The sequence below is a fragment of the Achroia grisella genome, unplaced genomic scaffold (genome assembly GCF_030625045.1).
Source record: "Achroia grisella isolate CSIRO2021 unplaced genomic scaffold, CSIRO_AGI_Agris_v1 utg874, whole genome shotgun sequence".
NCBI lineage: Eukaryota > Metazoa > Arthropoda > Insecta > Lepidoptera > Pyralidae > Achroia > Achroia grisella.
Genome location: NW_026713051.1, coordinates 4,419,791 through 4,444,693, shown reverse-complemented (window position 1 = coordinate 4,444,693; position 24,903 = coordinate 4,419,791). Strand labels below are relative to the sequence as shown.

General features: G+C 33.1%; 1 protein-coding gene across 1 annotated transcript in view; it reads left to right on the top strand.

Moving 5' to 3' along the window:
• LOC131853112 (basement membrane-specific heparan sulfate proteoglycan core protein-like) overlaps positions 1-24,903 on the top strand; it is a 237,222-nt gene that overhangs the window by 195,179 nt on the left and 17,140 nt on the right. Inside the window, exons 32-55 of the mRNA XM_059203927.1 lie at positions 341-607; positions 915-1,032; positions 1,461-1,558; positions 1,933-2,169; positions 3,370-3,460; positions 4,125-4,231; positions 4,794-4,971; positions 5,492-5,687; positions 6,362-6,519; positions 6,756-6,974; positions 7,714-7,900; positions 12,311-12,646; positions 13,296-13,512; positions 14,002-14,193; positions 14,811-15,096; positions 15,762-15,912; positions 16,379-16,559; positions 17,086-17,297; positions 17,658-17,834; positions 18,438-18,519; positions 18,920-19,022; positions 19,307-19,524; positions 20,152-20,282; positions 20,906-21,181. Of these exons, the coding sequence (XP_059059910.1) occupies positions 341-607; positions 915-1,032; positions 1,461-1,558; positions 1,933-2,169; positions 3,370-3,460; positions 4,125-4,231; positions 4,794-4,971; positions 5,492-5,687; positions 6,362-6,519; positions 6,756-6,974; positions 7,714-7,900; positions 12,311-12,646; positions 13,296-13,512; positions 14,002-14,193; positions 14,811-15,096; positions 15,762-15,912; positions 16,379-16,559; positions 17,086-17,297; positions 17,658-17,834; positions 18,438-18,519; positions 18,920-19,022; positions 19,307-19,524; positions 20,152-20,282; positions 20,906-21,181 (4,418 nt within the window). The remainder of the gene's footprint in view (positions 1-340; positions 608-914; positions 1,033-1,460; positions 1,559-1,932; positions 2,170-3,369; positions 3,461-4,124; positions 4,232-4,793; positions 4,972-5,491; positions 5,688-6,361; positions 6,520-6,755; positions 6,975-7,713; positions 7,901-12,310; positions 12,647-13,295; positions 13,513-14,001; positions 14,194-14,810; positions 15,097-15,761; positions 15,913-16,378; positions 16,560-17,085; positions 17,298-17,657; positions 17,835-18,437; positions 18,520-18,919; positions 19,023-19,306; positions 19,525-20,151; positions 20,283-20,905; positions 21,182-24,903) is intronic.

The window sequence follows — 24,903 nt, the reverse complement described above, 5'->3', positions numbered from 1 at the left end:
TCGTTAATTTGATTGTACAGCTTCTAGAAACTCCACATAATATTAACGACATTTAAACGATAAAAGTTGGCTGTGGGTCTCCTTCTTTTTAAAACACCATAAATAACTCAGTATACACATTTAATTTTTATATCGTTTACTGGGACAATAAATTACTTTATTTCTGAACAAAATTGGTAGACAGGTCGTGCCCGATTCTTATAGGCTAAAAACCCCAAGGTGTTCCTTCTCTTAACATCATGCCAGACTAACGATAATGCGCGATCATTTTCCGCAACCCCGACGGCAGACTCGTATGCTTAAGTTCCTTTACAATTGCTAACTATTTTTATTTGTACAGACATGGCTGCGCATCCTGTTTCTGTTCCGGAGTGACTCAAACATGTACAAGTACTAACTTCCGCCGGAAGACAACCCATGTGGCTTTCAATACTCCAGACGTCGTCCGACAACTGAAGACTTATAGCAGTACAGCATCAGGCTCATCAACAAGATACAGCGTTCCAGTAGTAGCTGATCTTCTTGTAACTGCAGGGAGATATGGTGCGGTATCTGTCGCAGAAGCTGGTTCTCAACCAACCGTTTACTATTGGAGTTTGCCGATCAGGTATAATATTTAAATTATACCTGGCTCTTATCAGACAGGGTTGGAATTTGAGGGGGCAGTAAGACGAAAGCCAGTAATGTTATTTATGAAAATGAAATTTTATTCAATAAGGCGTGAAATTTAAATATATTATTTTTTAACCACTATAGTAGCAAAATATTCGGTCAATTTTTCAATTAATCGATCAATTTAGTACAACAAGTGCAAAATATACTTACGGATCACTTCAACATTATTTTTAAGTGAATTAATCTACCTGGTATTCTAATTTCGTAAGTTGTTTTATAAAACGCAATTTTTTTTACAGTTTTGCTGGAGACAAGGTGACATCATACGGTGGTTACCTGCAGTACACTTTAAGGAATGTACCACCCATCGATGGTGGAAGTCTCAGTGATAAAGCAGCTGATGTGCAACTGATAAGCGTGAGTTAAAACTCTTTAGAAACTACGAAAACAATAGTCCATACAATGAGTATTATATATAAATAGAATAAATAACATTAAATTAGAGTTCCGAACCAATACCATAAAATAGAGCATTTCTGATGCAACTATTTTCTTGTCCTTGTGAAAATATTTTTTTAACTTTTACTCTACCGAAATAGAAGCTCGAGGTTTATTATTTAATTGAGCTATAAATTAATTGAGCTATAATATCATAGGGTTAATTTTTACATTTTAAAATCAATTGCTGTAATCAAACGTAGTTTATAAATGAAATTGTAAAATGTAATTGGTTTTTACGCTATAAGTATTTTTTTATTCTCCGCCTCTACGCCTTGCCTTCGCCTTGTATCCCAAACTTCTGAAGTGAAGAATATAATATAATCAATTTTGTATTTTTTTTACAGGACAACCGGCTGACATTCCACTACTTTGCAGAAGCAAAACCAACCAACGATGGCACCTTGGAGGTGAGAGTACAGTTCTTCGAAAACAAATGGCAAAGGTGAGCTTTTATTTAATCCGTAATTTTATACTGTTGTAAACATAGTTTATAACGAAAGCAGTTTGGTGGCTAAAATAGGTGAAACTAGAAGATGACCTGGTGAAGATACCTACGCACACAACTATAGAATTTTAACATCAGGCTGAAGTTACTTATGTTTTTCATAGAACCAATGAAAAACATTTATTTGAATAATAAAATATCAGAACTATTCCTAGTCCCAAGCTAAGCAGAGCTTGAGTTATGATAACTAAATATAATATAACAACTGATAACTGAACACATTTATTTTTGTATATACATACTATAATATATATTAAAACACTCAACTAGATACAAACAATCATACTCATGAATACAAATGTTCTATACAGAACCGATAGCAAAGAAGTGCCGAGGGAACAATTCCTGCTCGCACTGGCTGACGTGAAAACAATCCTAATCAAAGCGACTTACAACGACGAACGTGAGCTGGCTGTCATCACAAGTGCTAGTATAGAGACCGCGGAGCCAGGAGGCACCGGCCCCGTAGCTGTGCATGTGGAGGAATGCAGATGTCCTGAAGGATACATCGGAACCTCTTGTGAAGACTGCGCCCCTGGTTACAAAAGGTAAGCGATAGTATTCGATTAAATTTTTTTGTGACATTCAGTTGCTGCCTTTACACTTACGCTCTGTTACGTGCGAATAGGTTTTCTCGCAGAATAGAACATGTATGTCAGTATAGACAAAGAAAACAATAATCGCTGCGCAATCCGCCAACTTGCGCGTTCCTCGTGCGTGCTTTAGCACCTTTTTGTAATAATTAATTCTCATTATAAAGTTTCGGATAAGAGCAAAGACATAATTATAGAGTTCGATAATTTATAAATCTTAAATGTATCTTTGGACAATATAATATAATAATTAGTGGAGTGAAAAATAAAATTTTATAAGAAATTCAAATGACACGCAACTTACAGCGCTCTTGGGCGCGTAAGAACATGTCGTGTAAGGGCAGCAAATATTTTTCCCTATATTCATACTGTCGTTATCTTAGATGGGGTTATTAATAGGTGCCTATTGCCTAATTCCATTCTGAGTTCTTTTTGTCAGTACTATGTATGAATTAAAACAATAAAAAAATAAAATAAAAGATTTAAAGCTAAAAATATGAGATTCAATGTTAAAAAAGTAATATTGATAGTAATAATAATATATTTATTTTCTCCACAAAAACATTGTAACAGTGCCATTTGGTCATATAACATTTTGTGTTAAAGTACAATTTGGTGTACTAGGTATCCGAAGAATCTCTGTCACGGGTCACTCCGTCCTCCAGGTCCTCCTACTACCTACTTTCTAAGATTTATATCAACGATGAAAAGAGAATATAGAAAGATAATTGAAATATACCCACTCCGCCGCGTCCCCTGTCTTGTTGTATGTAAATATAATAAAAAAATGAAAAAAATTTAAACAGTTTAAGTGTCAAATTTTGTGTTCTAAACTACATCGTAAGTTGACACAGCCTGTAGATACCCCGTGCAGGATAACAGTAGGAAATATATTTTTTGACAGCTTCGGTAGTCGCAGGTTTGATTCCATACACGATACAAATATTTGTATGATTGTTAATATTGCTCTGTGTATTTTCTATGTATGTTATGTATTTATTACAGTAACAAAAAAATGCATCTAAGTATTTATATCCGTTGTCTTGTACCCATAACAAAAGCTAACACAACTCACACAGTCCCAACTAAGCTAACTAAGGGACTGTGTGAGTTGTGTTACGTTTATATTATTATTATTAATAATAATAATTTCAGATACTCACGTGGAATCTACCTGGAATTGTGTAATCGTTGCGACTGCAATGGCCACTCAACAATGTGTGATCCAGACACTGGCGTTTGTCACGTAAGTATACTAATGTTATTGAGATATATAGAAACTCCGAAATAACTTAATTAATTATAAATCTTTACATATTTTTTCTAAATCTATTTTCATAAAAATTACAAGGTACATAGATTAATTATAACCATGCCGAACCAGGGAGACATACATATTTATATCCATACTAATATTATAGATAAAATATTTATTTGTTTACATTGAATTGTCTCCTAAACTATGGTACTCATTGAAAATTTCTGTAACTATTAGAATTCTATGTTATCACTAATGAACCTAGTCGATAGAATATTTTCAAAAAACGTAACAATCCGTATGGAAACTTCGATAATGTAACAACGTGTACAATATATAATTATAGTGTACCTGTGTGTGTTTCTTAAAACTTATTATAGTTGAATACCCGTACGATGCTGGGTGAGCCGCTCCTAAACATGTATTAGAAAAATACTTATAATAAATACATCTTCAAATGTCGGACGTTTAATTTTTTTATAGTTTTTAGCCATTATACTAACTAATACATTAATGATAGTAACGATTTGACCAATCATTTCGATTGCATTTACCATTGCAGCAAGTGCTTGATTGCACAGGGTAAAGAGTGGAATTAAATCGATCCCCTACTACGATGATAAATTTGATTTATAATTATTATTATTTACAGAACTGCCAAGACAATACCGAAGGTGATAACTGTGAAAGGTGTAGATTTGGTTACGAGCGCGATAGTTGGGATAAATGTGTCGCTATAGAAACCCCACCTTCTTGCGTGTGAGTATTCAACATGTTTTCTATGCCACACATAGGAAGTCTAGACTAGTCTAAAAAAAATCACAACAGAGATATATTATAAAATCGTCTGCGTGGAAACCTCAATCTTGCCTGTTTTTGTCTATTTGCTTAAATGTTGAATATTCTGAGGGTATGAAAAATACTCGGTATTGGGACTAGTAAGGTCCTCATTATATGAAGAGTGTACTAGAAGAATGATAAATGAAAAATATAGCAAAAGTTGTGAAGTAACAGGTTTTAGGGTGGACATGTCGGGCGGGGAAATGTAATCTACAATAAGAAAGTATTTTTTTAATGTATCGTAATAGTCTGATACCCGTGTCTGTGCTAATAATATATGCTCGCGAGGCACCAGTGAAGGATGATATGATTAATATGAGGTCAGATGATTGATGTTTGATGTTTTCAGCAAAAACTGCGTGGAAGGACTGAAATGGTACATTGGTAGCAATTCCCTTCGCAGTTAAGAGTAATCAGTATATTATAAATTTACATGAACTTAAAGGAAAGGAAAGATAATAATTATATACTTTTCATTTAGATGCGACAGCCGCGGAATATTAAACCCGTGCGACGAGTATGGTAACTGCCAGTGCAAACGGAATGTGGAAGGTATCGCTTGCGACCAGTGCCGTCGTGGCACTTTCGGATTGGATATTACCAACGTTGATGGCTGCTTAACTTGCTATTGCTCTGGTGTTACAACTGAGTGTCATGAGGTAAAAACTACATTCTTTTTCAGATATCTTATTTACAACTTTAAAAATGTCTGCTGTGAAGTTGTAATACTAAATTCATGGTAGCTTATCTCAAGGGAGTTTGAAGATCAGTTTTATTATCATTTGATGAATGGCAAGACGTATAATAGTTTTATCGTTTCCTGTTATAATTATCTATTTGCGTAAAAAAATCCACATGAAATCTTTACGTATATGGCGATCAGGAAAAACAATCAGTAGGCAGAAACTATAAATATCATTCTATGTTTACAGTTAGAGGCACAATGCAATATAGACGCTGTACATGATAATAGTATTGCTGTTCAAATAATTTATCGACATAATTATTGTACATCTTTTTAGAAAGGCATTTTCAAATAGTGGCGATAGAAAGATCATATATTTTTGCTATTTGTAGTCAATTTAAATCCTGAATAATTGTATACAGATTATACAGGTACTCTCATCAGTTCGTAGTTTATGTATGTGGTAAATATTTAATGCATATGATTTATTGCAGGCCACCAATTACCGTCGCATACCCTTGCCCGCTCCGATAATTGGCGATAACTTTGGAGATTACGTTATCACCAACATAAACGGCGACCGGGAGTTTAATACCAACTTTGTGCCTATGCCCAGGAATAGTGAACTTCGATACAACTTTGAATATCCCCCTACGGAAACCCTTTACTGGTCACTGCCCGTGTTCCCAGGTATAAAAATATTCATTATTCTAAAATATTTAGTTGAAACTTATTGATAATAATAATGACAGACATTGTTTTTTAATCAAACATACACAATACGCGCTACAGACAACCCTTTTTGTCAAGGTTTCGATGTGCAAAAATATTGACACTTAGAATAAACAATCCAAGAGTACATAGTCATGTGCTATCTTCGGAGCAATGAGGTTACTTTGTGAAGTCTTCGACTAGATACCCGAGCGCTTCTATGCTCCTAGATGAACTAGAGCCCAAATAAGAGTCAGCTTTTAAATAAAAAAGAAATTAAATTATTAATTAAAATAAAATATTATATATATAATTAATTAAAATATTTTACTAATATTGAAAAACAAAGTAACGCAACGTGCATCTTGTCATCTGGTGGACCTAACTATGCACCTTTTTTTATTCTACTAGATGGTGTTTACAATGTATATATACCTATTTCTATATACAAACTCAGTTTTATAGGTTCTGGAAATCAGAATCAGAATTTAGGTTAAACCCATGCGACGTAGAATTCAAATAAACTCAGCAACATCACTAATATTAATGCTTCTGACTACCTCCCATCTATAACCGACGAGCAACTATATAAATAAATGCAATTCGCCGATCACATCAAATGTCTATGTAACGATATACATCCTAATTTATAGGTAACAGAATATTGTCATACGGCGGCGTTTTACAATTCGAACAGAAGTTCGAAGATCAGTACAGGGAGCCATCAGGAAGTGCCGACAAGATTGTGGTACTTATTGGTAAAGACATTGCATTATACTGGAACAGTCCATCGCCGATTATAACTGGACAGGTATTTGTATACAACAATTCTAATTATCGTAGATTTAAGAAAAAAATCAATATTTTTAAGACAATAATTTCATGGCAAAAATGTAATAAGACTCATCCGAAGGTCTTAGTATAAGATGTCAGGTGTCAATCACGAAGTCTCGGGTAGAAGCTAGTCAAAATAATGTGTTTGAAAATCTAAACGCACTTATAATTACATGTAACATTTTTTTATAAATTTAAATGTTAATCCATCAGCGAACTGAAGTGGTTCTCCAAGAAGAGGACTGGTACATCCTGAACACCGCGACCCCAGCAAGACGCTTCGACTTTTTGAAAGTACTCCAATCTCTGAGAAGAGTTCTAGTAAAAGCAACATTGACGGAAAATATCGTATCGAGTACAATAGCAGATGTTGCTATGGATGTATCTGAAGCCACAACTGATCCTGCGTACCAACTTGCAAAGTCTGTTGAGGTAAGTGAAAATTGGCATCCTTTTATTAGATTATGCATACAATATATATTGTTATACGTCTCTTCCGTATCAGATTCGTAGTTTTTTTATGTAAATAGAATAGGAATACACTGACGTTCCATCTAATGGAAAGTGGTAACCACTTATTTACCATATATAAAATACACCATATCATATCATTGCTATTTATTTAACTACGTTGATATGCCTACGTACCGTGTAAAGGCGTTCTGCCTATAGGAAAAATCAATTTCAGAAACTTTTTGCTAAAATTTATATAAAAAAAATTGTATAAATTTGTATAAAAAAAATTGTCCAATAAAAAAAGAAAATGTTAGAGGTTGACATCCCTTATCACTTAGGGGTATGAAAAATAGATAGTAGCCGATTCTCAGATCTGCTGAAAATGCATATAAAATTCCATAAAAAGTAGTCATGTGTGACACGAGAATTTTATGTAGGTATAAGAATCCAATTCCTCTTTTATGTTCATTACATTAAAATGATCAAACACAGACCACAACTTTTCAATACATATTACCTACAGCGTCTTTATATCTTAGACTTCTCCAAAATAGTCATTTGAACACATTTTCATCACAATGACAATTATGAAAACAAGGAGGTTTACTACAAGAGTAAACCTCCATGTTTTCATAATTGTCATTGTTTTCATAATTTTCCACAGTTTCTGTAACATCAGGTCAACACAAATCATTATAATTTTGCATTTTTATAGGTTTGCATATGCCCAGATGGGTACACAGGCACTAGTTGCGAAAGTTGCCTACCTGGATACTATAAAGATCACAGGGGTCGCTGCAGCGTTTGCAATTGTAATGGACACAACTGCGAATTGAAATTTAACAATGAGGTTGTATGTTACTGTCGGCCGCCATACACTGGCGTCGACTGTTCCACATTCGGTGAGTTGATCATACGATAACAATATATATTACTCTGGCTATGAGTTTAAATTTCTTTGTAATATTACATAAAAAGAAACTAAAAATATATTGATAGATGCGTTATTTTTTAAATTTGTAATTAAATGTCTAAAGTAGTCTATTACGGATTTGGATTTCTTTAATATATATATTCAATTTTAAAGTGAATAATGAATTAAAATACCACGTGTACTGTGATTTATGTATTATTTAAGAAAATTTTAAGTTTCTTTTCAACATAAAATGTTTGTAACGTTTTATGTTGAAAAGAAACTTAAAAATAAATTAAATAACTATGGTAAATTATTATTGTATATTTGTATGAGTAAATGACGTTGCCAAACTTCAGCATAAAACTATAGTACCTACATTTTATTTATTGTGGTTTATATTAACTATTATTAAATCCTGATTTTTTATACCTAATCTTGCCATAAATATTGTAACAAGGAAAAATCTTTACTTTTCTATTGCATATAACACTTATTACTTCTTCATAGATAACATCACTGAAGTGGAATAATGTCCACATTGTATGCTCTGTTGACTACAAAACAAAATTATCTCATCCGTAAAATAAAATTGCGTACTGGTTAAGTAGTAATGTGGATTTTACAATCCTATTCTTTTTAAATTATTTAAATTATCAGTATTTATTAAGTAATTAATTACACTTATAATAGGCTGCAAGTCCTAAGTCAAAATTCGCAACTTAGTTCTAAGGGCTATCTTCACTCGCGAGATAAAATATTTTCCTATCTGACAGACTTTGTCCGAATTCTTTCCCTTACTGCTTTGATTGGTTACGAAAACTACGTGGACGGCCTGGTCTTTTGTGTCACAAACAGAGGTGGTTTCAATGTACCCATCAATAGCACGGTACACAAAAATTAGCCTAATACTAAGCCAAATGGAGAATTAAAAAACTGTATTCGGATCCTTAACTACTTTGTGTAATGCAATCGCGATTCGGTTCTTTATGACTTCAATTCATATTAATATCACAAAAATAATTGACAACCGATTGGCGCGAAGAAATACGAAATACGAGAATAAGAAAACATTTGAATTTAGAATTTAGAAATATTCTAAATTCTAAATTCAAAAGTAATATTTTGTTTATTTTTAATTGTAACAGTATTTATGGGCAGATTATGTAGGTATTTTACTTATAAAGTTTGTTGTTATGCTCAAAATTGCTCTAAAATTATGAATATTACAAGGAAATTTTAAATAAGTTTTAGTCAGTAACGATACTTATAATACTTTTCTTATTCATTATTTTTTATATCTATCTATCAAGTGATTTTTTATACTATAAACAATTCAGTACCGTATAATATCTACAAATATTACTAACATTCAAACGCTATTTAAAAAATTAAAGCTACAAAATACTGTATTGTATTAAAATGTATAATTTTACTATTCCTGAAATGTATAATTTAAGTACTGGTCGTATTTATTACCTAAAAATGTATTCTTCTTGCAATGTAATAATCAACTATCGCATTTTTATTGTACTAGTGATTGGGATTTATTTAACGTTATTGCAATATAGTTGGTTCAATCTAATTAAATTAAGAATTAACATTAACAAGGCATATACTTAAGGAATTCTATGGAATACTTACTCATTTTCTTACTTATACTTCTTTATTGTATTATATCTTGATGTCCTTACTACTTTTTAAAAATGATAACATCTTTCTACAAAATCGTCAACTTTCAAATAATTGCTAAGTGATAAATAAGTCATAGTCATTACCAACGTAACGTGCTGATGGCAGACAGAACTGTTCATAAACGATATTTTTTTAATAACAATAGGGCTGCTAATGGAATTGAATCCAACAATAGAGGAAGATATTTATCCTAATGAAAAATACAAAAGAATAACACTTCACTGCAAGTATACAGGGCCCGAACCCTTAATACTGCAGTTCTTTAAAGACCGGAAACCAATCAATCCTCCCAATTTTGAGTGGACTCCTTACCAAAACGCCTGGCGCGGAGATCATACCTGGCATACTATTTGGGATACAACAAAAGAAGAGATATATGAATGTCGCGCGATAACGCAAAAGGGTGTCACAGTGGGATTGTTGACCACCAGTTTGCCGGAGCCAGGTAGCCGCTGTTGAGGCGTCCAGCTATATCTACTTGTTTCAGTAATCCCATAATGCTTTGAATGATCAGCTCCCTCTTATTTCAGTTTCGCACAAAACTACAAATCCATATGACCATTCATTTTGTTAGATATATCATTTTATAATTTGGACGACCTTGCTGAATATATTCAGTTTTTTTTTTTGCGTCTTCCATTTCCGGTTATTGTTTTTTTATTATGGTAGAGTTTCATCACTGTGGGTCGTCCGGTATCTACTTAATACACATATCACATAATGTTATCTGAATTGATAGTACTTCCGTTCGCCCCACAGAAGAGAAACTATTGTTACTCCATAAAACAAGGTCCCAAATATATTTTTCGGTGGTGGGTTTACTGAAGGAATACTTCAGTACTGGTGTTTCAGATGAATTCATATTATAGGTTTTATCTTCTTCTACGAGGATCGGAAAATTTAGTATTCAATACGGTTGTAACTGTTACTTTTACATTCTTATCATATATGCTAAATAAAATGCGGCCTAACTATTGTACACTTGTAGTTATTTCGAAAAGACGTAGTTAATAAGTATGGCAATGGGTACAAACTCTAATAATTGTCACGAAATATATAATATCACTAGATATACCCTCCATGTATTGCAATTCCCAAGGACCAAAGTGTTCTGATTTCGTATCCTGTATATTAAAGATGAATCAGATAACGGATACCCATATACCATGTGCCCTTTTTTAAAATTTTTAATCAATTAAAAAAAGATATACACACTATCATGTCTTTGACACTATAACCCTAATAATTGTTCAAATTTATAATTAATTATGGTCGAATTTAGAATATTGGGCTACCACTAATATATACTACACAAAAAGTTTACAAGAACTTATGTATCACATCTACATACTAGTACCGATCTTTCGTCAGGAAAAGGTATCCCCTTAGACGACTTTGTACAGTGTTCCAGTTATTATTCATTTTCAATGATAACACTGTCACTTTGTACCGATTCCGTATAAAACATCCCGTCTTTTGAATTTTCTGATCCTCAAAACTCTTTTCTATTTCATAGCTTTGTCTGTCCCAATAAAAGGTGTTGTCATAGAATTATAAGGATTGTGGATGTCTAGGGAATTGGTAATCTGTGTGATATTCATAAATATTGTTTGTGATATGATCGTTGCAACGATGTATTATGTTTATTCGTATATAATGTTATAATGTATTATGTATGTGTATTTATATTTCTTGTTATGCTTGCGTATTTCCGTCCAGTTGAATTTTATGTGATTGCTCTGGAACAGATTGTAAATGTAAAACTTGGTCGTACTATCCGGTACAACGGTAGGTATTCTAATTGGCTTTATCTGCACTGTTTCAGATAAACAAAACAACCACAAACTACTAACGTACTAATATCAATTAATATTATAAAATATTTAAAATTATTTTTTATATATATACTCAAAAATACTTAACCGATTTTAAAAATCTTTCAATTGCTAAATGGCCTTAGATTGGGGTTTCGATTCCTGCCGTGCAACATGCATTTGTATTCTTGAGTATGGTTGTTTGTTTTGGTCTGGGAGTTTTCTATGTTATCTTGTTTGTATTTACATAAAAAATGTATTAAAGTAATTCTAACAGTTGCTTAGTACCTACCCGTAATACTGGTGGACTGCTTAGCCTGGTATTATATATATATATATACTGTGTGTATCTGTGTGAATTGTCCAAAGTTATTAATGGTATACTTTTAGAAAGATTCATTAATAACCAATAATATAAATTAATGCTAATATATTCCGATCTTTTGTGTTTTTATTATATTTACGACCGTAAGACAGACTACACTGTATCGCTAGAAACAGGTGTCCATAATAAAATCCATAATGATGCAAAATTACTATTATAATACTACATAGATACTATTGTTGCACCGGATGACTTGTTGAATACTTTTCTCTATTTTAATTTAATTCCAAACATAAAAAGGTCTTGGGCACCCGTTGAATTTATTGTTTTTTTTATAACATTTGCTGTTGTTATGCAATAAAGTCAATCGGTCCTGGTAAAATGTATTCGATTCTTTTAAAAATAACTAAAAGACTAAGTCAGAATAGGCAATATTCTTGTCATGCCTGCTGGTAGCAGGTACAGGCATGCTAGTGCATGCGTGTACAGGCTTCGGTAATCTATACTTGAATGTTACCTACACATGCACAACAATTTTTATACTAATGCCAAATATTTATTTTAGTACAACAATCAGACACACAAACAAAGCCGCCGACCAGACCGCCTCCCTCTTCTTCTACCCTGGTAGTGACTATAACATCTCCCACAATCTGGATTAAGGACGTCGGTAGCACAGTAAACTTTACTTGTCAAGCACATAGCCGAATTACACGCAATAGATTCCCCATTACCTGGACGAAGGCAGGAGGATCCCTGCCCTATGGTAGAAGTTTCGTTGACCCTGACAGTGGTGTTCTTTTGATTCGTGACTTGCAATATTCTGACTCTGGGAAATACATTTGTGAAACGAGGGATGGTATATCGACGGCACAGGCTATAGCCAGTCTAACTGTTGGCGGTAAGTAATTATACTTAAAATATGTGACATAGAAGCAAAAATTAAACGTATTTTTTTTTATAACTAGAATGAACGAACTAGCTTACTCGATGGTAATTGGTAACCATCCTCTATACATATATGGTGTTCATACCATTGCAAACTTCATATTATCATGTGGCTCCCTCACGCATTAACATTCCGAAGGGCTAACGTGTGTCTTTGCCACTCTTTAACTGAAACATTGTTTACATAGTAAGCTGCTTAGCAGTTAAAAAACATGCCGCAGTCCAACGAAATTTCCAAGACACACATAGATGCAACCAGAATCTAGTCTAAACATAAAAGCAATTTCGTTATTTTTAGTAGCATTATTTTGGTTAATCAGCGTTAATTATTAATATAACTAATAACATTATAATATTTTTATGCGATCATTATCGGAATAGCTCTGCCGGGTCATGTCTTTTTTGCTAAAGGTAATGAAAAATTATATTTATTTTTCTATATATTATATTTCTTAATGATGTATACGTAATTATATCTGTGTAGTAACAGTAAGAAAAAACATTTATTCAGTGTTTTTTAGTTATATATATATTAATAAAGACTTTCGGCTTGTCTTGTGTAAGTACTGAAAATAAATAAATACAATGTTATTTTTACACAGTAAACGAACGAACAGTACCCGTCGTGACAATAGTATCAGCAGTACAAGACTACATAGAAGGCGAAACCATAGAGTTAGAATGTAGAGCGTCAGGCAATCCTGCACCTACGTTAAATTGGCGCCGAGCCAATACCCAACCACTACCACAGAATGCGCAAGTCCAAGATGGATTGTTGATCATCGAACAGTCTCGTAGGATTGACTCTGGGGAATACAGGTACTAATTTATATAATATATTATACTATCGTTTACCCGAAAATGCGTTTGTACAACAATTTACATATACCGGACGTAAGATATAACTATTATTTAGCAACAAGAACACTCACTTTAAATATGATATATTAAAGTTTTTTTTCTAAAATCAATGTGCCCAATATAACAGCCTATCACAATAGATACGCCGTTGTCCTTTCTTGTAACTCAGTCTATTTTCATATTAAATTTCATTAAAATTTGTTCAGTCGATCAACTGATCGACTGAACAAACTGATATTCGAAAGTGTATCAACTGATACACTTTCGAATATCAGTTTGATACCTTTACAGCGAAAGGTTTTTTTGTTGATATCATAGTGAACGCAACTCTGACCATGCTCACCTTTCGCTGTGTATTAAATATGAAAAGATATTTACAATTCGTAGTGTAATTTTAGATAACAAATGCTGGTTTGTATATTGTTATACATTATGTGTATGCTATAGATGCACTGCAACAAACACCGAGGGCTCTGACGACCGCATCGCTGTAGTTAATGTACGACCCGTACCGCACAGACCGGCGCAGGAGACGTTAATTGTATCAAATCAATCTCCCACCATTGACGAAGGCCAAAGCACCCAGATTACGTGCACAGGCACCCCGTCTGTCCGTCCGGAGACTATACAATGGATCAGGTAAATAGAAAATCACTCGACATGACCAATCCTGTAATATAGTCATCAGATTATATTAGCAAGTCAAGTCGGTCAAAAAACAAGTGAATGTTAATGTAACAGAGAGACAAACTTCTTAGCATTCCATGAATTCATCGTGCCGAGCAGTTCCCGGGACATGCCACTCGACCATATGTTGAAGTGAAGTGAGTGAAGACGTAAAACTGCAAAGGGCCCCCTTTGCAGACTTACGTTATCACTGACTTACTATGCCATAAAAAAAATTACAAACCAACACCAATCTAAGTCAAATTTTATTCAATTCATTTTCATACAAAATATAACTATTGCCTTCACGTCTGTTATTTCCGATAGGATAGTTAGAGGCATTGCCAACTGTTGACGTATCGTTGTGAATGCAATATTTAATATCCAACGTGCTCAAGGCCAATCCTTATTACTTCTTTAAATAGTTTAGCTAATTTATCGGTGTTTTCATCACCGGGTACACAGTTATTATAAATATATATATACCTAAAGTTTTCTTGTCAGCGTGATATAAACTCAAGACGATTCGATCTAAGTCGGGGTAGCAAATCACAACAACGCTCTGATTGTAATATACACACTGTTTGCAGGCAAGACGGCACCGACTTTTATCCGAACGTAGTCTCCTCCAACGGAGTTCTTCAAGTCAACGAAGCTGTCCTAGAAAACCAGGGGGTCTACATATGCCAATCCTCGGACAGAAACGTAATACCCGGGACGAGTGTGCTGACTGTAGTACCGCTATACTCGCCCCCACCATCGGAGACTGTTAACATTACCACCTCACTGGACAGATTGATAATACCTACCGGAGATTCTAACTCTGTAGAATGCTTCCCACATGGCGACCCACTTCCATTAATCAGATGGAAGAAGGTAAGTTAAGTATTTAGTATTGTTGGTTCTAGAAAATTAGCATATAAGAAGACAATCCGTCTTCTGGCGTGATGTGTTCGCCGCAGTTAACACCAGGGTTATCACAACTACGTCAAGTATTCAGCAATTAATAGTATCGTTATAACAATACTACTTAAATTCTCTATATGACTTATAAATCGTATGTACAACTGCTGCTTGGCACACTACTACATGTTTTTTACTTACTGACTGAGTCTGGAACTCTAGAATAATGTTGCGAAGGAGCTCAGAGCTCAATGGAGAGAGCTCGAGGATGTTTATGCCAAAAGGAATACTGAATTGGAAAAAGAGGCTTTATTATTGTTATATGTACATGTTTTTTATAACTGTTGTATATGTAAAGACTGTGTATTTTTTACACACAAAAACTACTAATTCTTCTACCAAAGATAGCTAGTCTTTGGCAGAAGCATCTTTGAACATCAAGCATCTCTGTCTCAAATATTCCATTCGCCACGCAATTTGTTTTATGATTTTCAGTCGAGAAAATGCAGTGAAATTTTAGAACACAAAGCATGAGATCTTAGTCCTACGGAATAGCAACGCAAGATTGGCCAAGGTCGCCATTTCATCACGTTTATATGTGTACTACTTATATATTTCGTATAATATTTTGGTTACAGTATCAAGGAGAATTCGGCCCTGGAACTAGTCAACGCGGTAACATATTATTCATCACGAATGCCCAGGAAGGCGACAAAGATTTTTACGTCTGCGAGGCCATCGTAGATAATGAAGTTGTTGCTTCTATCTATGTCTATGTAGAGATTGAAAGTAAGTATACATTTTGAGGTTGTAGAGTATAACTTTGTGTAATTTTTTTTCGATCATAGAACTATTTTACCCTCACTGTCTTAGCTGTAATATAGTGTTATACTCCGTGAGTAATCAATCACGAAGCTCCACACTGAGGTATTCACTACTTAATTGAACTAGTATGTGTGTACTAAGATACAGATAAAATTTTCATCTATCTAATATTTTTCATCGATATAATACTTGAATATTAAATTTGAAAATAGTGTACAAGCACATTTGAAAATTATAATACCGCACTTTCTTGTTAGTTTTCCTTAGCTTGAAAGCACTCCAAACTGACGGCTGATTTGACATATCATAAGAGTTTATAATAGAGCTATATGACTAAAGATATTTAATTTTATTTGATTAATAGTTATAAATAATTATTGTTCTGAATACGAAGGTGGCAGACTTAGCGTATATGTATTTTTTTTATCAGAACGGGAACCGCCAAAAGTATCGATATGGCCACAAGACTCAAACTTAGTAACCATTGGGACAACGTTCCAATTGTCATGCCAAGTTTTAGGCGGATTGCCAGACCCTGATATCGTGTGGAGCAGAGAAGGAGGCCAGCCGTTGTCCACCAGAACACATATCCGGCCACACAATATTTTGGAGTACGTATTTCACTAATGAAACTAACGGCTATATACTCTATAAACAATACATGAAAATCACCACGTGCTTGATGATGTTAATATACAAGACTGTAGACACTTTATAAAAAATCTATAAAAATCATCTATGATATTACTGTTTGTTATCGATGTGTTGTTTACATACCAGATCATAAGTTGAGCAGAGCGCGTTTATTCTTAAAAACTTGACCTTGACCGATCGGAATGAAACCGAGTGGTAAATGATGGAGGCCCATAGGCCGACCTCTGATGAAGCCGGTCAAGCCGTTTTGGAGGAGTATCGTTACAAAGAGTGCAAATCTGATCTCTAAGATCGCTGCGCGCTTCGCGCTGTTCTAATTTTCACTACTAAACGCTTGAATGGATCTTATACAAATTTGATTGAAGAAATATTGTGTTATGAGGACGGTTATCTTTTATCGCAAAATAACAAATGAAGTCGCGGATAATGGCTAACGTAGAATTAAACAATAGATAATATTTAATTAAATAAAATTATTTTCAGATTCGAAGAAGTCGACGTCAATGACGAAGGTGCTTACACTTGCACAGCATCCAATACTGCAGGAATAGATCATGCGACGGCTAAGGTCATGGTACAGTCTTTTCCGAGCATCTCAATAAAACCGGATAACTACAACATGATTGGCAGGGGACAGTCCTTAGATGTGGTGTGTAGAGGAAATGGTTATCCATTGCCTGAAGTCACTATTACAGGTGAATATATAATATACTTCCGTACAGTTTCCTACTACTATTATAAACTGTAAAATTTTATTCAATAGTATGAAAGAACATAAGCGTATATCTATTAGTAGTAGCTCGTACATTGCCATATTCTAAACAAATATTAGTATCCCATAATGAACCAAAATGTTGCTTTGTCAAGTGGGGTTTACTTGAAACTTATCGCTTCAAAATCCATTGCGTAGTTTTAAAGATTTAAGCATACAGAGGTATGAGGTATACCTCATACCTCTGTATGCTATGTAATAATAACAATAACTATATTATATAGCTACCTTTGGAGACACTAGTTATACGCCTGCCACTACCTTGATGGTAATCTTTTTGCAGATAAGGACTCTAGAAATGTTGGGCAAAACCTGCAGTCTGGTGTGGTAGCACTGAAAATTATCTCGGCTACCGACAGTGATGACGGCCAATACGTATGCCGGGCCTCCTCTACTGCTGGTACCGTCGAAGATACCATCGTCATCGTGATCGATAGAGGCGACATAGGCGGTGGCGAAGGTACTTCATTTACCATTGAATATCTATTATGATAATGCATATATATTTCTTTTTATAGTATAAGGAAAAATGATCCTGTAGCTCACTTGATGGTAACTGATTACCGTCGGCTCAAAGCAGGTGCTCTGTAGGCACAACACATCGAATATTTATCAATTATCGTTTTCTTTTCATAAATAACCCCAGACGTTTTACTCGGCGCTATATAATCCTAAACTAAGCAGAGATTGTGCTGTGGATAATAGACAAGTAATAATAATTCTTAAAAAAGATATTATAAATGTAGTATAGAATGTAATAGAAGAATCACCCATAACAATACAAACAGCAAGTGAGTATGTCACTCATGAATATAAATATTTATTGTGCGTGATAGAACCATTGTGCGTCGAAAGAAATGCAATGTTAAACCGCTAAACTGTCGAGGTCATTGATATTGTTATTGCAATGAAGTTGTAAGAAGGGAATACGGCGTCAAGAAAGTTAGAATTCTTGATTGAGTATTACACTCTAGACCACATCCATACTTGCATTATGTCTTTAGTTGCACAAAAACACAGTATCTATGAAATTTCTAACTTTATAATTAATTTGATCTCACAGGCAGCGGTTATGATCCCGGAGAGGACATAGATTCAGGATCAAGCCCGGTCACTGTGCTTGAAGGATCAAACACTTTAATCAGGTAATAAAACTCTATTTTATAATTTACTAGATGTACCCGCGGTTTCATCCGCGTTAAATTTCAATAAAGAATATAGCCTAAGTGTTATTCTGATGTATAAGCTATATTATTGTAAAGTTTCATTAAAATCCTTTCAGTAGTTTTTGCGTGTAACAGTATCTAACAACCATACTTACAAACTTTCGCATTTATAATGTTAATTAATAAATATAAAGATAAGTGTTCATTATCCGTCTCCCGAATGTTTAGTTTGTTACCGATGTTCCCTTCATTCGTAGAGTCAGAAATTTAATTTTGAAAGTATTCTTCTAGTGTCGTGATTTAAACTCACGTTCTTCAAGTCAACTATTAGGCTCAGCTATATGAATACAGATGTTTTAAATCGATATTTCGTGTTTAGATGCGAATCTGATGGCTATGCTGACACTGAGTGGAGAAGAAGTAGTGGGAGGCCTTTACAAGAGAACGCACATCAAACAGGATTAGATTTAAGAATTACTAATGTAAGTATTAAAAGATTTATTTGCTACTGAATAGTTGAAACTTTCGACGTTATATCTAATTCTAGAAGTAGAATATTTATTAATTTTGTAATATGTCCTTCACGACTGTAACTGCGAATATTGTAAACAGTCGTAAACGCAATACTTGACGTGCCCACATTTTATCTAAAAGTATTTGAATGGAGATTATGTTATAATCTCCTTTTACGTTACATTCAATTATTACTTTATTATACCTTAACATCTTGTGGCGAGAGATGTACTAAATTTTGTTTTTTTAACAGATATCTAGAAACGACGCCGGTTACTACGAATGTGTCTTATTGGACGGAGACAGAGAGGTAGGGTCCAAATACCAGGAATTGGTTGTGGTGGCAGCGCCAAGGATCACGCTCAGGCCGCAGAGTCAAACCGCTCGTCCTGGTGATACCATCGTTGTGGATTGTATCGTTGATGGTGATGACATACAAGAAACCACCTGGGTCCCTTCAAAGAAGTGGAGGTAACTTTTAAAGTACTACCGAATTACTTAATTGTAATAGTACTGCATAATTCACGCAGCTCCGTCTGGTGACGAATTGTAATATTTCCTTTGGAAAGTTTACACTTTATCCTAGAGCAGATAAAACTATCGCTCCTAAGAATATCCTTCAATTTTTGTCCCTGAACTCTGAAAAAGGGCGAACACAATAGATCTATGTACGTCGCAGTGCTACAGGTCCAAACACCTAACAATAGCCCAAACCCCCAATAAAATAAATAGCTTCATTGAGTTTGCTAACAGAGGAAAAATAATAGCCTAAATTGACTCGGCTAAGAATCTGTTTTGCTAGATGCAGTATGTAGATGAAAAGATTTCGTAGATACGAAAGATAAGTAGGTATCGATCTGCTCGATGTCTTGTAAGAGAGGTACCGACAATATTTTGAATACCATTGAATAAAATTTAAGGTACTAATGATCTCGACGTTGTAGAAGTATCTTGGCACTGCTTTGTGGCATAACTATTGTCTTCTAACGTCTTAATATCAATTATTGTACGGATATCGTCTATGGCCATATTTTTATGTTTACCTGCGGCTGGAATACTGCAAAGAAATAGACTCTAAAACATACATTATTTTTACAGTGATCGTGTCGAAGTTCGCACATCTCAACTGATATTCAACCAGATCGAGGTAGAAGACGCCGGAGAGTACTACTGTTTTACCCGAAACTCCGTTGCAAATGTTACAAAAACAGCTCAAGTCTTCGTAAGCGGTATGTTTGTACCTTTATTCTTCTAATTAGTAATAGTATTTGGTACAAATGAAGCACGTAGTAATAAAACAAGCACATGTTACTTGAAAGACAAGCTTCATGACACAACTGTATAGGTTGAACTTATTAAAGCCACAGTATATGCAACAAGCAGTATCTCAATTCTACGATTTTATAAATTAATATATATATAAAGATAAACCGTTACAGATCAATGACATCTAGTGGAAAGTGATCTTAAAATTTTCTGTCACTATTAGCAGTGTTTATGTAGTGTCCATATATAATATACTGTAATAGGTGAAAAATAATAGACAACCTAGATACGTTTGATTCTATTATAAACTTACGTCTGCCCTCACTGCCTAAAACACTACTATATAGCACCACCTTGTGTAAGATAATAATTTCCTTAAAATGATTAAGGTGTGTGTCACCACCGCTTGTTGCGTACACTATGTCCAAGGCATCTGTCTAATTTGCAATTCACTTAGATATGCTATATGAATGTGTATGATATACAATTACAGTAAATATGTAATCACAAAAACTGCTATGCTTAACAATTTCTTTTACTGGTATACTTGATTTTCCCTTGACTGCATGTTGATAACCGTCCATAGAAGACAGCGATCGCATGTCGAAGGTGTCTCGCGATATAGAGCAATATGGCCGTGTGGGTGACTCCATAACAATAAAGAGCTGTGGCGCAAGACACCAGAAAGTCTTTGTGCAATGGACTAAGGATGGGAGTGCACTTCCGAAATCTGTAAAAAGGAGAGGCGACGGCCATCTCCATATTAAGTCCGCTAGAAAATCTCACAGTGGAAAGTACGGATGCTTCATAGAAGACGCATATGGGAGGAGTAGCACCAAATACATCAACCTCCACATATCGGGTCAGTGGTCGTATTATAGCGGTGACCAATTGTAGATAGTTGGAATGGAGTGGTGGCGCAAACTTAAACACGCTTCTCTTCTGATCTTCATAATCTCCTTAACCTATTAGGCATGCTTCTACTTATCTTCCTAGATATCTCTTCTTTCCTCAACTATTTTAACCCAAACCTTTTACGTTTCCTTGCAAGAATGCGAGTGTTCTAACACATCATTTGCTGTACAGTGTCGTTATTATTACCAGGGATAAGACAGCATTTTGTGTTTCAGTAATTGGTTTTCAAAATTGTTTAGTTAGTGATTTTTTATGCTATTATGATTTAAAACGTAATTATAATAATTCGCCTTAAATTCTAAGAAGAATGAATTGAACTACGAATTGAATTTGGATAATATTTCAAAGAAAAAAAAGGGTAATACGGTGCACCAAAATCCAAATTTGGTATTGTATTATTTTTATTGTAATGCCTGTACGTAAATAATATATTTGTATATATGTATTGTTAGTGATTTATGTGTAACCTAATGTAACAAATTGTCGCGTGAAGTATTATTACAAACATCACTAAATTCCATTAGTATGTTTTTTATTTAGTTATATTATTCCAAATAAAATACTCTAATAACAATATTTTTGCTTTAAGCATTGATTAAAATGAAATTAGTGATGTCTGGAACTACAGTACTATGTAATAAAAAAATGTTAGTTATACAGCTTTATTTGTTTTAATACGTAGGTACAATACTTACCTACAGTCTGGGTTTTTATCTCAGATATAAATTTGATGTTACCTTTGTTGCCAGCTTTTTGCGATTCTTAAACAGTCGTGTAGCATTATCGGAAATAATTATTAATTACCGATTTTATAGGTTAACAAAATATTTTTTTTAACAATTAAAAAATGCAATTTTAACAAAAACGAATTAAATATAGTTAAGTTATATTTCATAAATTATACAAAACATTTAACTGTTTAAAAGAGAAAAAATAATAATATGGTTATGGTCATAAAAATAGTATAGAATAGAATAGGAAATCCTTTATTATTTTAAGCACATTTGAATATAACAATTTTTTTAATCTACTGCTCACTCGGAAAGGTTCTAAACACAAAAAGTGCCTACTATGTGTACGGAAACCACAAAATATATTTTTGTGTTGTTTTATACAAAGATAGTTATTGAAATACTAATAATATAATATACGTACTTAAATTTTATAGATATAAAAAGTATGTTATAGAAACTGAGTAGAAAGTTTTAATTCATCGTCTAAAATAAAAAAAATCCGATTCAATGAATCGGTATCACAGGTACAGCACTACCCCGCAATAGCTGGTAACACTATTTGTAATTTTGACATTTAAATAGTCTCCGAGATTTAAAAACAGACTGAAGTAGATTGTTTTATCTATAAGTCATTGCTTCTGCATGCAAAATAACTGACACTATTTATAAATGTTAAACCCTTAATTAATTAAATCAAAGTATTTGATTTCCTATCGCTGCTATAAAATATCTATGGAGTTGATTTATTAAATTACTGATGAAATAAGGGTATTTTTTATAACTAACTTTTTGTAAAGAAAATGTTTAAAATTATTAATTAATAATACCCAACACGATAATTATCTCGCTAAGTCGCTATTAAAAAATAGGGATTGGTAATAGAATGGTGATTATTTAGGGTTGTATGTAATTATAATGACAAGTTTTAAAAAAATATTCCTAGAAATAAAAAAAAATTGTTATGGGTAATAGCCGATTCTCAGAATATGTTTATAAAATTTAGTAAAAATCGGTCAAGCCATTTCAAAGGACTATGGTAACTGTAAAATTATGTTATCTGTGTTGGTAACTAACACTGTGACGATTTTATTTTATCGATTTTATATATGCGATTAATTATATTTTATTAAAAAAAAACAGACCAACACAAATTAATGCACATATATAAAAGGACAACAAAATCTTATACATCGTATATATAAAATCGTCCCATGGTTTTCTGCGATACTGAACACTAGAGAAAATCTTTGCGTTATTAGATAAGCTAAATTATAGTATTATTTTTATATTTTTAGCTTAATTAAGGGATTAACTAATATTTATATTATGTGTTCTTACCTAAATGTTTTTATCTGTATATATCTGTCGTTTAGTAATACAACAATAATGGATTTACATGGTGCCATTCAAGTTTTACGTTATTTCGTAAAACTTACGCCGGAATATTTAAGTAGTTGGTAGATTAGTATATTAACATAATCGTTATCATGTGACACCCGTGATACTACTCTACTGTTGCCATTCCGGAGTACTGAGATGATATACCTCCATATCCTGTAACTTCTCTGCTTTATAACCATCCCTCTTCAGACAAAGCTGCTTGGGCAAATAGTTCACTGGTAAAGTAATGGAGTAATTAGTTTTAGGGTACAATGGGACTGGCATGTACTGTATGTAGATTGTACAAAAGTCCCTAAATTTAAAAAGAATAAAAAAAATTCGGAATAAAAAAAACTCGGAAAATATTAATACTTTTTTACTTATAATGAAGATTATTTACAAAATACATGTACTTTCATATCTAAAGTTTCACGCATCATGTAAATTCACCTGTATTGTATTTTGTATATTATTAATATTTTGTTTCATAAGGTTAATGGTTTACTAATTAGTAAATATTACGATAGCAGATAAGTATTTTTTAATAGAATAGTGAGATAAAGTATAATTGTAAAGTCATTTTTAATATCATGTACCAGGTATACAGTCATATATATATATATTACTTCTAAACAGATCAATGTTACATAACGTATATTATATTGCCATATTGCAATATGATACGAGTTAAAGTTTTTATGTATTTTTATAACTATTACAGAGAGTGTTTTCTTTCATTAATTAATTATCAAATACTATATTCTAAATTTAAGAAAATGAATAAAAAAAAGTAATTATTTATATGTATTTGGTATTATTGAGGTAAAAAAAGGATTCAGCAGTAGTTAATAATAATGCTGAGATGTATTTACGGCTCATTTGTTTGGCCTGCTATTTGTATAAAGACGACTGTACCTATATATTACGCGTTCCAAACTTTTACTGTTACTTTCAAAGTAATTTCAATTTAATGTAGGCATTATGGACTTCACACATCTACAGAAATATACAATTAATTCATTTATTCTCTTCTACTAGCCGATTACATGTTCTCGATATTATTAATTATTTGTAATTTGTGAAGCCACATACAAGGTTATTCATTTGAGTACTACGCAGGTTTCTTTATAATATAGTTAATTCTAAAGCACGGTTATATAAGTGTATGTAAATTAAATATTTAAATATTGTATTAATTTCATTATTGAATAAACAAAGTGTACATATAATTTTCGAATTAAATTATTCTAAATACATAGAGTAAAAACTCACTTTAAGAATTTTCTTAAAACTTATACTTACTTACTGTAAAGGTACATGAGACTATTTTAAAAATATATAAGACTGACGAGTCCGTCATTTGTTCTAAATTTGACTAGACTTTGAAACTAATGTTACGAAAAGGTTTCGATGTACATTTCTTTATTGATAGTGTATTCTCTGATCTCGTATGTGTGTGATGGATCGTAAAGAAATAATATTGTTAAGACAACCTTTATATTAAGTAATACTAAATTGTATTTACATTAAATATATTAAATGTATAATTTATGTT